Below are 18,494 nucleotides of genomic sequence, written 5' to 3'. Positions count from 1 at the left end.
ATGTTTAGCTAAAACAGTTGATTTGTTGCCTAATAAATTTCAAGAATTGTCAAAAGCACAGAATTACAGCTACCATGTATGTGTTAGCATTTTAAAGAAAGGACTGCTAACAGCGCCTATTATAAAGCCTGCCCAATGGTTACCACTATGTGAGTCTTTCCACTGTTATCAAAGCTAGCCAATTTTAACAATTTGGGCTAAATTTCCTGTATTAACTGCCCTTTCTACCTCACGTATTGCTGTGTTGAAAAAATAATCTGAAACAGTTCAATTATTCAATGGATAAGACTACAGAAAAGCAGGCTGGTTTGCTCAGGAAAAAAAAAAAAAAAAACAAACAAACAAAAAAAAACCATGCAACTAGGACCTTTTCTTTGAGAAGCAATAGTACTGTCACCGCTTTGTAAACAGAGATGCATGTTTTGCAGAGCTGGACTACACAACCTAGTTGTGATTTTGCTAGATTTTTTGGGGAAAGAAAGTGGCTGCCTAACTGAGAACTTCAGTGTAATATATTTACCTAAGAAAGAAAAAAATATGGTTGGAAAGGCAACATTAAACTAAGATATTTGGAAAAAAAAAAAAAAAAAAAAAGTTAAAGTAATTATTATGATTGTGGAGTCAAGCAGTCAGGTTAGGAAATACCAGAATTAGAGGCAAATACCTACTGATATACACAGAAGGTTATGTGCATTATTTCCTTTGAGACTCTAACAACAATGATATTAGGTAATAGCAATACAGTTTTGGATAAAAGTTTCAAAATCTCCTACTGAAAAGCACTAAGATATAGGCTCCTAAAAAATATATGGAAATGGAACAGGGGTTGTTCTGCCCTTAGTAAGTCTCTAGAAATGTCAGGCTAGTCAGCCATTTAATACTAAAACTGTCATGGCAAGTATCAAAGGAAATGTAAAACAAATACTCATGACCAATAAACAAAAACAGAACTCAGATTTTTTTTTTTATTTAGAAGTAAAATAAAATGTGACATTCTGTCTAAATGTCACCGACATATGCTGTGGTAAATTCAAACACAAAAAGATGATTTTAGCTTTCAGATTCTTTCCAAATTAAGCTTCTTCCTCTTGCATTCAAGTTTTGTACAAGCTCTTGTATATCCAAGGACATGTCTGTTTAAGGCAGACGCCGGACTTCAAGGTGATCAGCAGATGGTTCTTCAAAGACATCATCTTCCACACTTTCTTCTATTGGCTTCATTTTTGCTGAAGTTCTCGGGTAGGGAGAGGTCCGACCTGGGCCTGCCACAATTCCAAATAAATTATTAAATTATAAATCATTAATTTAACAATAAATGCTTCCTTTATATATACCTATTTGTAACACACTGCCAGAATCGGAGTGTGGTCAGATTTAATTGTGACAGAATCCGATGAGCCTTTTCCAGTTCCCTCATAAAATAATTTTATAACTGAGTGTTTTGTAACTATTTGGCCATTGGTACCAAGAAATTCTAGACGTGAGACAGCCAAAATGGTATGAATCATTAATACTTTCCAGGTTCAAACTTTACAGCCAGCATAGACACAGAATTCTCCTCAATTTCAATGCAAGTTCGGATTGCATGAGATGCTCAACACTGTCCTTCATAATTATTTTCTCATTGTTAAACTCATCCACAAATTCTTCTCAACAAACAACAATATGACTGGCCACCTTAAGTACAAATGGTATGTATATTTAGATATTTGCCTTAGCTGTGACAAAATTCTTAGGTTCACTGGGCAGACCTCAGTAGGTCTTCTATCTTTGTAGAAGAAGGAGTGGTCCTGTCTGACAGATCATCTGTATAGAAGCTAAAAAGTCAAATTTTATTGAAAAAATACTGATAGCCATAACATACTGTTATTGTAGGTCTATTCTTCTTACAAGATTACTTTTTTAAAAGGTTTATCTTATATACAATAAACTACTCTGCTCAGAAAATGTGGAGAAGGACTCCTTTGCGCTGTATATTTACACACATACACACAACAAAGTATTAGCTACAAGCAAGACCAGCAGGAATTATATTACTGCATTTCTTAAATCATATTCAGGCAAATACTGTTAGGTGTTAGCTTTTTAGAACTCTGTTATAAATATATTAATATTTTTTCTAACATTTAAAAACTACTTTGATTAATTGCCATGATAAAGGGTTACTCACACACTTTTTTAAATACTGGAATTGTTAAGCATTTCTCTTCACATACATGTTTTTATGGCCAAAATAAGTACGTTTAGATCATTTAGTTGTCTAAATCCAAAATTTGTGGACACACTTGGATGTAAAAGTGACTTTGTCAGGCGACACCAACAAATTACACTCAAAGGTAAAAGAAACCTGAAAATGTTGGACTAGAGCATTTTTTTTTAAGATTTCTATATTCATATAGTTTAGCACTGTTTTCAGCACAGTTTTCTTTTGTTTCAGAGAGCTTATTTCTCTCCAAAAATCAGAAGTAAGAAGCCATTAAGTCTGTTGAACTGGATCCAATGTTAGGTCTACTACAATCAAGTTGTTTGGTTAAAAGACATGTCCTTGCTTTCCCCAAATGCAGAAACCTTGTCTGTTTGTACCTCTATCTCGCGTTAGCCAGATGTTCAAGGGACTGAATCAGCTCTTGAACGCAGGCCTTCCATATGCTGCTCTACTGCACTCTCTCCAGGACCTACGTTCAAGTGTCTGTTAACACTAGTAAGCATATGAATGATTATCAAGTAACAGAATTATTATGTAGAAACTAATATTAAAACATTTCTAAAAGGACTGAAAGCTGAAGCTACCTTTCTGACTGAGTTCAACTTTTTCTACTTAACTCATCTTTTGGAAAAAGAGATACATTAATTTCATTTACTAATAAGTTACATAGAGATGGATCATGTACGTCAAGCACAAGTACCATGTGATAAACAAATCCCACTTTAATACCTTTTTGAGGATGCTTGCTGAGTTAACGTGATGTTATCAACAGAAAACATCATGCTGCAAACGACTCACTCCGTAAGCATTATAGAACTCTTGTTGGTTATTTCCTTAATATAAAAGCAGACAGTTAGTTGGATTTTTTAGTTAATTAAATTCAAAACAGTTTTGTTAATAATTGCAGTTTGGGGCCTACTAATTGGTATTTTTCTCCCTCTTGTTGCTAAATAGTTTGAAAAAGCTTCTATGTCAATTTCTTTAGAAAACGAATCAAAGCTGATATTTTGGAGTATATGATAAAAGCATAATTAAAAAAAAGTTTGGATTATACAGAAGAATAAAGTTACCATTTTGCAAGAATATGAGAATTAGGAGAACCAGATTTGTTTGTACTATAGTAGTCAAATGTAATCTTTGTAATGGGAAGCTTCTGTCCAGATGAGAATCTGTCACCTAGCAATGACAAGATAGCATTCCTGTACAGATACGTTTATTTTTTCTGAAAAGAAAATGACATATATCATTTCCATAGGCTCCCCATCCTCCTAAAATCCCCATCGTCCTAAACTCTCTCTCTCTCTCTCTTCTTCTTTTTTTTTTTTTTCTTTTAACAAACTAATTCATGGCTGCAGGAGGAGAATTCAGGGCAATATAGCATGAGGACAGTGTGCTTCATCATGTAACTCATACTAAATCCTGAAAAATAGAAGCAGACTGACTATGCTGCATTGGCAGTATCCAGGAGAAGTTGTTTTTAAAAACACAACAGAAGTAGGTTAAATGGCAGTTTTTTTCCCTCAGTTTTCTCTGGACTCTGAAGAAAAGTGCAGATACGGTTACAGTATAATATCAATACCAATCTTCAGGCAGAGCTCACCTTGATAGGAAACCCATCATAGGCAATGACATTACCTAGGAGTAACAAACTAACCAGCTATTTCAGGAAAAAGAAAGATTGAAGCATTATAGTTTGGTGAGATAAAAATCTTTTATCAGGTCAGAAGTATGGAAGTCAGAAATTCTGTATTAATCAAAAGGCAAAGAAAAATAAATGACCGTATTTCCTGAGGTGTATTATACACTGCTAGAGAGGTACTTGCCCCTCCCCACCCGCTGCCTCCCCCAAAATAAGTGAAAAATTGGGCTCTGGACGTTGCCACCACATCCACTGTTGCCAATGGTGTGGTGGCAGTATCAACACCAACAGCTGCTGCAGTGGGTAATTTCACAACATAAGAGATATTTAAACTCCCTTTGGGGGGAAAGTACACACCATACACCAGAAAATATAGTATATAAAAAAGTACAGAAGAGTAGTATGTGCTAAGAATGGATGCATCTTAGAGATTAATGTAATTACAGCTGAAAATTGCATACATTTAGGTTACTTTCTCCCAAAGCTGAAATAGTGGTGCAAGTGTTCTGCTGCTAAGCCTGAAAGAGAATTTCAATTCTAGCTAACTGCACAAATACACTTTTACAATATCTTTCAGGCTTCCAAGTGAGTAGATCTGTCCAAGTGCACACTGTGCAAAGCAGTGGCATAAAGGTTTGGAGCTTTGCCTTTGAACAGGTGAAAAGCCAGTCAACACCTTATGGGTAAATATTTGAGGTCAGACCAACATGGCAGACTTCATGGTAGGTATCTGCTACAGACTGCCTGATAAAGAAGAGGAAGTAGATTGAACCCTTCTTTAGACAACTGGATGAAACCTTGCGATCCCAGGCCTTGGTACTTGTGGGGAACTTTAACCACTCCGCTATCTGGTAGAAAGAGCTTGGTGTAAGCAGTCCAGGAGATTTCTGAAGTGTGTTGAGGACGATTTCTTCACATAGGTGACTGATGAACCAATTAGGGGAGGCGTTCTGCTGGACCTGTCACTGATGAACAAGGAAGAACTGGTCAAGGAAGGGAAGGCTGATGGTAACCTTAGCTGCAATGATCAGGAACTGGTGGAGCTTAAGAGACAGAGAAGAGGGCCAGAAAAATAGCAAAATTATAACCCTGGACTTCCAGATAGTGGCTTGCTTAGGGATCTGCTTGGCAGCATCCCATGGGACATGGTCCATAGGAGCAAAGGGGCCCAAGGACAGCTTGTTTATTTTTCAGGGACATCTTCCAAACCCAAGAGCAGTCCATTACAGTGTGCTGAGTTGAGCAAGTGTAGCAGAAGGCTGGCATGGATGAACAGGAAACTCCTGGCAGAGTTCAGACACAAAAAGGAAGTACACAAAAAGTGGAAGCAGGGATAAGCTACCTGGGAAGAATACAGAAACATTGTCCAAGCATGCAGTGATAGAATTAGGAAAGTCAAAGCTCAGCTGGGCTTGGAGCTTGTTGAGGGCAACAAGAAGGGCTTCTACAAATACACTGGCAACAAAAGAAAGACCAAGGAAACCGTGAGGCCATGTTGCAGCCTTGGGACATGAGTCCTAGTTACAAAGGACATGGAAAATGCTAAGATTTTCCTTACCTCAACACCTTTCTTTGCCTCGGTTTCCCCTGGTAAGGCTTATCCTGACGCCTCCCAGGTCTCTGAGTCCAGTGACAATGACTGGGAAAGTGAAACATGACTTAACAGTAAAGGAAGTGCACAGTGACAGGACAAGAGGCAAGAGGCACAAACTGAAACACAGGAAGTTCCATCTGAACATAAGGAAAAATTTCCCTACTGGGAGGGTGACTGAGCATTGAAACAGGTTGCCCAGAGAGGCTGTGGAATCTCCATCCTTGGAGATATTTAAAAGTCATCCAGACAGGGTCCTGGACAACCTGTTCTAGGTGAACCTGCCTGAGCAGGGGGATTGGACTAGATCTCTAATGGTCCCTTTCAACCTCAACCATTCTGTGAGGACCGACTTACAGATCATTGAAGCAAACGGGTATATACAAGTCTGCGGGACCACAAGAGCTGCATCAGCAAAGGTGATGAGGCTTGGCTGAGCTAATTGTAAAGTCGCTCCCTATCACCTTTGAAAGTTCATGGCAACCAGGGGAGAGGAAAGAGGCAAACATCATGTCCATTTTCACTAAGGGCAACAAGGAGAATTCAGGGAACTACAGCCTGTCTGTCTAACTGTAGTCTCCAGTATGATTATGAAGTCTATCATACTATCTATCATATCTCCCCCTGGAAGGATGGGTCGCACATGACGGACTGGAAGGTTACTGGAAAGAGGCAGCACGGATTTACCAAGGGCAAATTGTGCCTGACCAACTTGACTGTCTTCTGTGGTGAGATGACAGACTCTGCGGACAAAGACAGTGCAGCGGATGTTGCTTACCTGGATTGTGGCAAGGCTTAAATAGACTCCCACAGTATCCTTCTAGCCAAACTGGCTAGAAATGGACTGGATATGCAGACTACACAGTGGGTGGAAAACTGGCTGGATTGCTGATTCCAAAGGCTGGTGAACAGCAGTACAAAATCCAGGTGGCAGCCAGTTACTACCAGTGTCCCTCATGGGTCAACACCAAGGCCTATAATGTTCAGTGTGTTTACTAATGACCTGGATGACAGGATGGAGCATATTCTTAGCAAGTTCAGAGACCACAGTGAAGAAGCGAGGGGAATGTTGATATGCCAGAGAGTAGGGCTGGTGTTCAAAAGGGCCTTCATAGGCAGGAGAAAATTGCTGACAGGTACCATATTAAGTTCAATATTGGCAAAGTTCTACACCAGGGACGCAGCAACCTGATGCAGCAATACAGGCTGGGCGCTGACCAGCTGGAAAGCAGTTTTGCAGAAATGGACCTGGGGTCCTGGTGGACAACAAATTGAGCATCAGTCAGCAGTGTGCCCCTGTGCAGAAGAAAGTTATCCAAATATTGGGCCATATTAGCAAGCAGATAGCCAGCAGGTCCATGAAAAGGATTAATTCAGCACTTGTGAGACAGGATCTGGAGTACCATGTCCGGTTTCGGGCTCTCTAGTACAAGAAAGACATGGACATATTGTGAGTGCAGTGGAGGGCAACCATGATGGTCAGGGGCTGAAGCACATGACATGCACAGAGAGGCTGTGAGAACTGGTTTTGTTCAGCCTTACGAAGAAAAGGTTCACAGGTGATTTTACTGCTATCTTCAGCTACCTAACCGGAGGGTATAAAGAAGACAGAGCCAAACTCTTCTCAGAGGCATGCACTGAAGAACAAGGGACAACGGTCATGAGTTGTGATAAAAGAAATTTGGAATACATGTAAGGAAAAATTTTTCACAAGGGTGGTCAGGCACTGGAACAGGTTGCTCAGAGAGGCTGTGGAATCTTCAACCTTGGAAATATTCAAAGCTTTAGTGCACATGGTCCTGAGCAACCTGCTTTAGTTGGCCCTGCTTTGAACAGGATTTTGGACTAGACAATCTTCAGAGGTCCCTTCACATCTCAGTTATTCTGTGATTCTAAATGTCCTTTCAGGGAACAGAGAAGAAATAAAGAAAACAGGATTTTCACCAGTGTTTAACAACTATATCCCAGCTGTCACTCTCAACATTCTAGCAGGCTGAAACACTAGCAGAGCTTTTGCTTCCATCTATTTGGGAATGTAGACTATATCAATGGCAAGGAGTGGAAAGGAATTGGCCCTCCAAGCCTGAAGGAGGTCTTGGGTAAGAACTGTGAGGAAGACAATGGAGAACAGACAATTAAATGGGCAAGTGTAAATACTCTGAAACACTTTCTTCACCTTAGCAGAGAGTTTAATCCAATAAATGACTTTTTTTTCTCATAGATTTAAATCCTAATTAGCAAAGAATTTGAGATTCCTCAAACCAAAATAGATAATCCTATGTGATCCTTTTAAATTGTGTTAAACAGATAGCTTATGCCAAATAAGACAACTGAGCATCTTTGGGGTATTTTGTTCAATAGCTGCTTTCAGATTTCAGACTACTACTTTAGTTTGCTTAGATTCAAGGTAATTAAAAGTAACAAAAAAATTACAAAGAATTGTTTAAAAAGTTTCTATAAAGATATAAATTGCAAGAGTAGAAGCAAAAGCTCAGACCATAGCTTCCTCTATTTCATCTGTTCTATACTACTCCTGCCACACAAAGTGCAGAGAAGGAAAGCCCGGTATGATATTTGGAGATTTTGCAGGTGACATTGAAATATTAGTTCCACACCATATTTCTCCAGACTCTGCCAATACAAACTATCTCAGGAGGAAATGCAGAGCATCAAGTTGCTGAGGGGAAACGTTTTAGTTTCTACAAGCACCAGTCACAGACCAGAGTAGGCACTACTGTGACAGGCACTATACATTCACATTGTTTTGCTCCATTACTGTAAGAAATTCATATTATGTTGACACATTCATATTATGTCGAAAACTATTAAAATGCTTTGTTTTTTTTCCCAGTGTCTACATGAGGTTTGTTAAGTTGCCATACAAAATCTTAGACATCTTACGAATCTCCGGCATTTAGGTCCTTCCACTTACTCAATTTACAGCATTACCCCCCCCAAAAAGCTAAATTTTGCTTCTATTGAAGACAATAGGAGTTCTACAATCATTTTTAATGATCAGCCAATCTGTATTCAAAATTGGCATCAAATATTTTGAGAACTCACGAAGAGAGGACGCAGAGGAAGTCCCACGGAGAAACATCTGTAAGCCATCCTCACTGTCACTGGTACTGGCCATGCTGTTTCTCATCTGCATCACGGAGAGTTGCGAGCAAAGACTAGGCTGTCGATCAATCTTTTTTGAGGCCTATAAAAAAAAGAAATGCTATTTTTAAAAAGGTATCAAATAAATTCACCCTTAATTTTTATGATAACATACATTTTCAGAAGTTATTGCAATAAAAGTTACAATAATCTTAAATTCATGTGACTTTATTAAAAATAAAGACTTGGCAAAAACTGAAGTTAAAATGAAAATGTAATTTTACAAAGAAATTTACATAAAATTGTGAAGCCAATTTTACATTGCTTTATATGAATTTCAGTACTTGTAAAGGACTTTGGAATGAAACATACACTGAAACTGAAAGTAGCACATAGAAATGTCGAAACTGTTACTAGCTAAACAGATCTTTTCTGTTCATACTGATATATATCTGTATATTATTTAGATATATTTATACCACACAAAGGAAAGTACAGATAGAGTAAGCATAAAAGTGGAAACTCACTTTCAGTCTTGATTTCACCTAGACCAATAGGTTAGGCATCCATTTGATTTTCCATGCTCTATACATACAACAGGGTACTAATTAAAACAAGCATTTCAGACATCAGGCACAGCCATTTGAAAACAGCCATAACCGTGGTCCAAGCACAACAGAAGAATTAGAGGGGAAGAGGCAGAAGCTCTCTGCTCTCTCAAGGAAGCCCAAGGGGAATGTGCTGATCCCAAACACTTGCATTATTATATTTATAGAGGTGTGCAGATGTTAGGCCAGAGGACAGGAGAAGAAAGCAAAATGGATAGCAAAGACAGGGAGAATAGGATGGGGTTGTAGTGAAACAGAACAAAAGAAAAAAAGAGTCAAGAGAAACAAATCAAAAGAAGGAAAAGATAGAGGGAAGAAACTTGTACTACAAAAAGCCTTAATGACAAGCCTGCTAAAAGTGACTAGTGATTTGTAGATACAGTTGCACAAACGACATTTAAAAGAAATTTGGATTTTGGAGAGTAAGTGTTACAATATGCTTCAAAATCCAGTCGATCTGAATGGTGTCATCAGAAGGGTATGACTAAATCTGCACAGAGAAATTCACACATCAGTTCTGAAACTGGTTTCCAAAGTATCTTCCAAAGAGGGAGAGATCTAAGCAATGAAACGTATCAAAAATAGTACTAATAAAAATGACCTAGGCTAGAAAAAGTGTAAGGAGGAGAAAAAGATAAAGGGGGAAAAAACATAAAGGGGTCTTCAGAGAGACCTGGACAGGCTGGAGAACTGGGGGGAGAGATAGGGACTAGAGATAGTGCAGGGGTTATCACATCTGCTTTACATGCTGAAGGTCCTGGGTTCAAGCCCTAGTAGAACCAGCACCAGAAAATATTTGGGAGGTTGGACTAGATGATCTCCAGAAGTCTCTTCCAACCTTTGTGACTCTGTGACACTGTGAAACCTCATGAGGTTCAACAAGGGCAAGTGCAGAGCCCCGCACCTAGGGAGAAATAACCCTAGGCACCAGTACAAGCTGGGGGTTGACCTACTGGAAAACAGCTCTGCAGACAAGGACCTGGGAGTGCTGGTGGGTGACAAGTTGACCATGAGCCAGCAATGTGCCCTTGTGGCCAAGAAGGTCAATGGTATCCTGGAGTGCAGTGGGAAGTGTTGCCAGCAGGTGGAGGGAGGTGATCCTGCCCCTCTACTCAGCCCTGGGGAGGCCTCCTCTGGAGTACTGTGTCCAGTTCTGGGCTCCCCAAGCCAAGAGAGATATGGAGCTACTGAAGAGAGTCCAGCGTAGAGCTACAAAGATGACCAGAGGGCTGGAGCATCTACCATCTGAGGAACGGCTGTGAGAGCTGGGCCTGTTCAGCCTGGGGAAGAGAAGACTGAGGGGGGATCTCATCAATGTGTACAAGTACCTGAAGGGAGGGTGTCAAGGGGATGGGGACAAACTCTTTTCAGTTGCGCCACGTGACAGGACAAGAGGCAATGGGCAGACATTGAAGCACAGGAAGTTCTGCCTGAGCGTGAGGGGGAATTTCTTCCCTGTGAGAGTGACAGAGCACTGGTACAGGTTGCCCAAAGAGGCTGTGGAGTCTCCTTCTCTGGAGATCTTCAAGGCCTGCCTGGATGCAGCCCTGTCTAACATGCTCTAGGTGACCTTGCTGAGCAGGGAGGTTGGCCTAGATGATCTTCAGAGGTCCCTTCCAACCTTACTGATTCTATGATTCTATTATAAATATTCCATCTTTTCATAGAAGTTGGTGACAGTTCTTCAAATAAATCATACAAAAAGCCTACAGCCACTACATAAATAATAGAGGAATGTAGTAGCATAAACTGAATTACCTTCCAAATCATGAGAAACAATTTAACTAAGAAATAAGACAAAATGAAAGTAAAACAAGATAATTAATATATCCATGACTATATCCAGACCATTCCCCATGACATCTGAAATACAATCCCTCAATATGCAAAGAAGTATGAGTTATATTTGGATCACTTATTAAAGGTAGTTTATATAGATTTCACTCCTCTCTCCACTGACTACACTGTAGCCTAACATTCCCTCATTCCCTTTTCCTTGATATTTGCAATCCTCAAGCACTTGTTGGAATTATTCTCCTTGGCAATCACTGTCACCTAGTTGTTTGATCTCAGTAAGTGATTTCTTTCCAAAAAAAATATGCTTACTTGTAGAAAGGCATCCATTTGTAAATAAGGAAGGATACCCAGAAAAAAAACATCATTTTAGCAGTTAGTCATCATGCCTACTTCTTGGCTAGAAATATCTGCACTAGCCACTTAGGCCCAATTCTCAGTTACTCCTCTTTCTTGCACATTACCATGCTAACATTAACCAATATTGCTGCTGACAAAATGTTTCACTGACTCATACTTTGTCACTAAAAAGAAATGAGTATGAATTCAGCAACTGGTAGCAGCAGATTAAAAACAAGATGCTTTGAGACAATATAAAGGTAAGGTAACAATACACTTGTGTGAGGCAAGAAAATTCCCAGACAAAATTTCAACTGCTTACCTTGTCATTTAAGGTTGGATCATTCAACGAGTAGAGTTTATTTGTAATATCTTTGCCAATAAGATACCTAAAGATCTCATAAAGAAATGGCTCAGATTCCAGAAAATAAGTCAGTCTTTCCCTGGACCAGCACAGGAACTTGCAGTTATCATCTGCAATAATGGTGACCTGACAAAACACATACTCTGAATCAGTATTTCTCTCACAATTTAAAATAACTCTTAAAACTATAAATTACTTTTGGGTATCCCTTAGAAAACGATACTTGCAAATTTAAAATTACTCACATGTTTGTTATCACTGTATTTTTAAAGACTTTGATATGTACGGCCAGTTTATTTTTTGGGGAAAATTTGTAGGGAGGTAATTATGGGAAGTCTCTTCAAATATCCACAACTGTATTTGATAGAAGATATTTACATATAATGTCAGTCCTACACGGATGACACTATTCACATTGCAATAGGACTACATGTTACTAGGTTTTAGTCCATGTCAGTGTAACCAAACAGTAACAACTGGTATAATCCAAAGGTTACTGCAAAAGAGTTTATAGAGATTTTGAAAAAAAATGTTTTCTCTTTCTCTGATCACTTTGTTGCCAGACTTTGTGATCTCATAAGTACAAGCTTCTAACACATGAGCTAACGAAATACTTGATTCATTATGGACAATTCTGCTACTGACAGTTACAGAGAAGCCTTCTCTTCGAAGGTTTTAATGTTTATAAATACATAGCCAGATCTGTCATGCTATGCCAGTAGAGGGCAGTGGCATACAGAAACCATTATAGTTCAGTGCTAGTGTAGTAGTATATTTTACAAAAGAAAGTAAACCATCTGTGAAGAAATAAGCTGCCCTCTATTATTACAAGATAATTTTACCTCATAAAAAATGAAAAAACTAAGAACTAATGGAAACTGTCACACAAACAAAGATTTTAACTTCACTGTCTGTAATATGAACGTACAAGCTTAGGAAGAATTTATCGGTATTGCCAGTAGATGGAGTCCTTGAGATTAAATATATGTCCTACTTCAATGGCAATGCTGCGAATATTTATATCGCAGTGTGCTGAGATTACAAAAAGTAAGTAAAACTCAGAAGTGAAGGATGCATATGGTAGTAGATTACAATAACAGTTAAGTAGGCACAGCTTGAGGCCTAATCTTTTCCTTTCACTGGGATTGATTCCTATCTAGCCATTTACAAAAGAAGCAGTATGAAGAGGTCTACAATCCTACAGCATTTCACTGCTGTGAAATGAATATGTCTTGGCAACTATCTCACTTTGGCATTAAGCCTAGTACTTGACTGGAACATATTACATTGATCACTGATTTTAGATTCTATATTACTCTTCCTCCCTCCCTTTTCTGTTATGATATTAGTGTGGATATACCCAGTCAAGCCACAGGCTAGTAATTACTACTCATATGCAATTAATATCAAGTAGGGAGCAGCAAAATACTGATTTCAGTATTACGTGGAGGAAACCTACTCTAATAGCACTTTTTACTGCAAGCTATTGTATAATATATCCATTAACGTACTGATGTAATTACACCACTGCTCAATATTGTTCCCCATAGGAATGCTTTTATTCAAAATAGCATGGATGTCTTTCAGTTAATGTTGCTTTAACAACTTTCAAAATGACAGAAGCATTAATTCATTTAAATAAACATAAATTTCTTGCCTGAGATTTTAAAATCTTTCATTTTAGTAACACCAAAGATTACTATAACTATGTGCAGACTTTCCTTTTTTTGTTTTTAAACTACTGAAGGAACCACATACATCATCTCTTTTTCCTGTAACAGCTACTTTTTAAATTATTTGTCCTGAACAATATTTTAACACAAAATAAATGTGAGAATAGTAAAAAGAAAGGGAGAACAGAACAGCTGGTTGGTGAACACCATCACAGTATTGTTATTCTTGATATGGGCCATCATTAAACGTCAGTACTAAAAAGCTAGTAAAATTATGCAAGCCAAATAGTTCATTGTTGGTCAAACTCATACTATGGGTACTAAGCTGTTTCTTTAATAGCTCATTAGTTCATATTCAGTGACATTTAAACCAAAGTGTACCTGGAATTTCTCACCCCGATTCATCTGAGTTGATCGAAATTCAGGAGAATCTATAAAGGCACAGGGGTAAATATTATGCAGAAAATGCCCTCTATAAGAGACCTTCATTCTGGGGAAAAAAAAAAAAAAAAAAAAAAAAAAAAAAGTAGAATCAACATTTTAAAATTGTAGAGGTTGAATAATTTAAATTTGAATATGGCTATTGACAATGGCAATGCAGAAGGTAACAAGCTCAAATATGTACCTCTTCGGGAATTTCAGCCAAAGAACTAACCTATTTTCTGTCTAAACCTCACTGGTTCCAAACAGAACAGGCTACCAGACAATTTTAATTGCCTGATGTTGTGCACATTTTCAAAATACTGTTTTCAAAATGAAAAAGGTCTGAAGGGTAATGCCATACGGCCAGGAAAAAAAAGACTTAAAAAAAGATCAGGCTTCCTTTAAAACATCAGTTTAACAGAAATGAGTAGCTAATGGATGGAAAAAGGATGAAATCTGATGGCAATGTTGCCTTCCACAGAAATAGATTAAAATATTGGCCAGAACTTAGGAAGACCTTCATGATTACAGTCTAGCCCCAGGGATTTATGCTTCAGGCCCTTTTGCATCTGTATTTTGCCAGGCCCTGGACAATGCACCTGCCTTTTTCAGTTTGCATCTATTATTTGCAATGAGTCTATTTAAAGAGGCCTCTTGTTTTAACCTCTACTAGAGCATATTTTTGTTCTCCTCATGTAGGTTTTTTTAACCTTAAAATCCAAATATGCTCTAAGAAGATGACCTAGGTAAGACTTCAGAGAAGTTTCTTGCTTGTTCTGGAAGACACTACCTTTGGTACTACACAGATATAATCCCCATTATTATCAACATGGCTGCACATACAAGTGGAGGTATAATGTGCTCCAAGCAAGATCCACCACTTTCACTTCAAAACAGTGTCATAAAAGGCTGCAGACCTTTTAACATAACATTTCATCCCATATGGCTAGCCCATAACATATTACAATCTGTAATACTTAAAAATCTAACAAAAAAATCCAACTTTCTTATGTATTCAGCTGTCACTCAATACATAAGCTGTTCCCAAGCTTTATAGAACCTACTTCCCCTTCAGTAGGATGCTTAGTCTATCATCAACTGATGTTTTATCCTCTGCAGCATAAGCTTGACCTGTCTTTAAAGTCTGAATATTGCAGAATTGTCCAGTTAATCTTTGGAACAGCTCTGGAGGCACATGGAGTGGTTCAAACATTCTCTTGTAGAGACTGCTAAGCTCCTTCTCTATCTTGATCTAGAATGCAAAAACAAAAGACATCAACAAACACAGACTGATTAGTTAATAAAAAGATAAGACTGCATAGGTGTTGTAGTTGCCATGTCTCTGTTTAAGTTTTTTTTTTTTTAAAAAAAAGAACTGGTAAATGTGTGACATCTATCCACAAATGCTGTTTATGAGAAAGGTATGAAAACCTTAGCTAAAATTAGGATAGAACCCTTGGCACTTTAAGACACTGTTCCACGCAAGTGCCATGTTAAATCAGTTACAAGGAGTCTTTTGAGACTTCTGTTGATGTAACAGCAAATAGAACTTGGGCCAGAATAACATGGAAAAGTGAGGCTGCTTGCATTTTTCACACCATATCCATGTCTCATTCTAACCATCTCTCGGACTCTCCTGGGAGCACCTTTCATCCCTTACATTCTTGGTTTACTTGCAGCAGAAAAGCAAGACTATGAGTCCTGAAAAACAGGGAGGGAGAAATCAGTGCCAGCTGAACACCCCACATGTAGGAGCCCACCCAAACTCAGGCAGCAGGAATGAGGGAGAGAAAGCTGGCTGAAATCCCAAGCCTGGAAGCCTTTCCTGAATGAAGTCAGCAGGGAATGAGAGAGTGTCCTGGCCTCCCCTAAAGTAGAGGCATATTTGCTGGAATGAAAACAAGTCAGATGATGAAAATATCAGATACACAAAGAAGAGGAAAACAAGGAAAAGCCACAAAGAAAAAAGGCAGAGAGAAGGGGAAAGGAGTCACCACTCAACAAATCAGAACATTCAAAGTTTACAGAGTTTTCTAGATTTGTTTGTATTTCAATGTTGAAAATAGGTGAGGAGAGTAGAGGTAGGCACAGAAGTCATTTTTCAGCTGGACACAGACAGAGAGTAGCCCGAGAAACTGCTGGGCACATTGTATCTGACAGAGGGAGAGCTGCAGAACGATCATGGGAGTCTTCAGACCACTTGAGGCCCATGAGGGCCTCAAAATGTCAAGCACATACTATTCCTTCCCTAAGGGAGTATTTTAGGAAAAAAGTATTTTCTAGAGCCTATGAGAGATGCATTCTCCATCAAAAATCCCTCCAGAGCTGCTCTTAATGGAGTTATATGTGTGTGTGAAACAGAAAATGAGGCATAACAAAAGTTCTTGGAAAAATCAACAGGGTTTTTTTTGTAATATTTCAGATTTATTTAAATCTAGAACAAATTGAGCTGGAAGAGAAACTTTCTAGACTATGGAGCCATACTTGTGAAGTTTTTGACCTACAGTCTCAATCACTGGATGCAATCCAGCCCACATATGGGCCACTAAACTCCAAGGGAATCACTTCGGAATTGACAATCAGGTAGAGCTGGTGGGTTAAGCCCACAACAGTTGTACATAGTTAGTTATTAAATTCCTAAATAAGAAGAGATAAGGTAGCACGTGATCATGACATTATCATTTCATGACTTCTCAGCATTGCAGCTTTACGTTTCATAAAGTTCAACAAAACAACATCTCAAAATGCAGTCTTCACTTTTTTACCCAGACAGCCTCAAACTATGAAAAGTGAAAGCAAGTTTAAAAACCATTCAGATTTTTACACAGACTGCAAGAGGCACCAAAGTCTATTTCCAAGGCCTTAACAAGGATAGTTTTTTTGTTTTTTTTTTTTCTTAAATGTGCTTTTCACAAGAAAAGTTATTGTGAAAGAGCTCCTGAAAACTTTCCTTTCCTTACCTGCAACTTAACTTAATTCTAATTTTGTGTATAGTTTCTAAGTGCATTTATCCTGCTCAACTCTATTAGGATATTGAGTTTGTCTGATTTTTTCATCTGTCCTTACAAAAGTTTCAATTAAATGTCAAGCCTCTCAAAACACTTAAATGGATCTTTTTGTTTCATTACTTGTCAATGTTCTGTTAGATGTCTCCCTCTACCTCCTATAACATCAGCTCTGCTCCAGAAACGTGTCAAGACTGAGATGAGGAGGGCTTGAATGCAAATCTTCAGGCAAGATTAACAGTAACGTCATCTGATCTTGAGTTACACTGCTTTCACATGATATCAATTACTAATTACATCTTTCATCAGTGACTACATTTTTATGAAAAGAGGGTTTTGAATTTCTGTGTGTTTCTTACGCCCCAGTCTTTAAAACCTCAGAGGACTTCTATGTGGGCAAAACAAGGTTAAATTTAAATTGGTAAAGGATATTGAATTGTGCTGGAGATTGCCCTGAACTGCTTGATTTCAGAGTACATTCCATGTAACTGTGAGCTCAGAAACCAATTTGTTCTGCATATGTTCTCCAAGAACTCCCTCCTTTGCAACAGCCTTAACTTTGGCTTAACAAAGGCTTAACTTTGATTTGTACCTCTTTCTATAAATGACTCCTGCAACTCAGAGGGAAATTCCATTCTCAGATTAACATATAGGTAGCTCCCAAGATTTTCTAACTCCAAAACAACAAATGCAGACATTAGAACAAGATTTGGCCCTCATGTGCTAACACAGTCCCTTAACTAGCACGATTTAGGTTTTACGGTCTTCCTCAAACACATATGAGGGAAAGCAGGCATAATCACTTTCTTAAAGAATTATCAGACTGGACATCATAATATAGATCTGTATCTATACTTTAGATAGTCTCCCTCAAAACAGCCTATTCAGTCTTTACAAGCTCAGTTGACCACTGCTCTTACACTTGTGGGTCATACTCCAAATGAGCCATATGGATAGGTGTAATATTTTGTTTACCAGTTGTTGAAATATTTGGGGATCCTGCCAAAATTTTGAGTCAAAGCTCAGTAGAGACACTGACTAGAATCTTTTAGCTTCCACTCAGACTAAAAAAGTCAACTCTGTAAAGCTCCAACGAATGAAAACCACAGAAATAATTTTCTGGTCAGAAGAGAAGCTCACTGCTATTTTGCATGCTCCATTTAATAAAATAAATATTTAACAACTGAAAACATCAATTATTCATTTTGTAATATGACCAACTTATATCATTCTTCCATTCTTTTCTCTCCTTAAAAATGTAATTTGTGAGGATGACTAAATAAAATTGATTTGGAGATGGCAGTAATTGCTGACAGAAAATCTCATTCAAAATTATTTCTTATATTTTTTTTCTTCTGCATTCTCTAGTTTTCTCTAGAAAAACATCCTTAGTAAACATAATAAACAGCTAAAAAGATATGTGCAACCACCAGGCATCACACTTCAAGTCTGTAACAGGGAGACTATAATAAGGAGTCACATATATTTTGGAATATTTTCCCGTTTCCATTTAGTTTTTCCCTATTGTTTAAATTCACATGATTTATGAATTCTAGCTATCACTAGATATTTAGAGACCAGTTTTCAGAGAAGCTTGGCCCCTCCAGTTCCCACTGACCAAACCTACAGCAGTAGAAACAGAAATCTTCTGAAAATCAGATCAAAGAGCCCGATTCTCCACTGTGTTACATTTAGACTAGCATAAGACAACTTATGCTGCCTGAAAGCAGAAGTGAAACGCATCTCACCT

The 18,494-nt window shown here is 38.2% G+C and overlaps 1 protein-coding gene across 2 annotated transcripts in view; it reads right to left on the bottom strand.

Moving 5' to 3' along the window:
- Positions 1–951: 951 nt before the first annotated feature.
- The window catches only part of BVES (blood vessel epicardial substance), a 34,676-nt gene continuing 17,133 nt past the window's right edge, over positions 952–18,494 (bottom strand). For both annotated transcript variants that reach the window (XM_062572696.1, XM_062572695.1), the window contains exons 4-8: positions 14,804–14,991; positions 13,698–13,806; positions 11,602–11,769; positions 8,500–8,641; positions 952–1,262 (exon numbers count right to left, since the gene is read on the bottom strand). In XM_062572696.1, coding sequence (XP_062428680.1) covers positions 1,138–1,262; positions 8,500–8,641; positions 11,602–11,769; positions 13,698–13,806; positions 14,804–14,991 — 732 coding nt within the window. In that variant the 3' untranslated portion in view covers positions 952–1,137. The remainder of the gene's footprint in view (positions 1,263–8,499; positions 8,642–11,601; positions 11,770–13,697; positions 13,807–14,803; positions 14,992–18,494) is intronic.

This window comes from Rhea pennata, chromosome 3 (genome assembly GCF_028389875.1).
Source record: "Rhea pennata isolate bPtePen1 chromosome 3, bPtePen1.pri, whole genome shotgun sequence".
Lineage (NCBI taxonomy): Eukaryota > Metazoa > Chordata > Aves > Rheiformes > Rheidae > Rhea > Rhea pennata.
The sequence above is the reverse complement of the archived record's forward strand: the minus strand, read 5'-3'. Positions and strand labels throughout refer to the sequence as shown.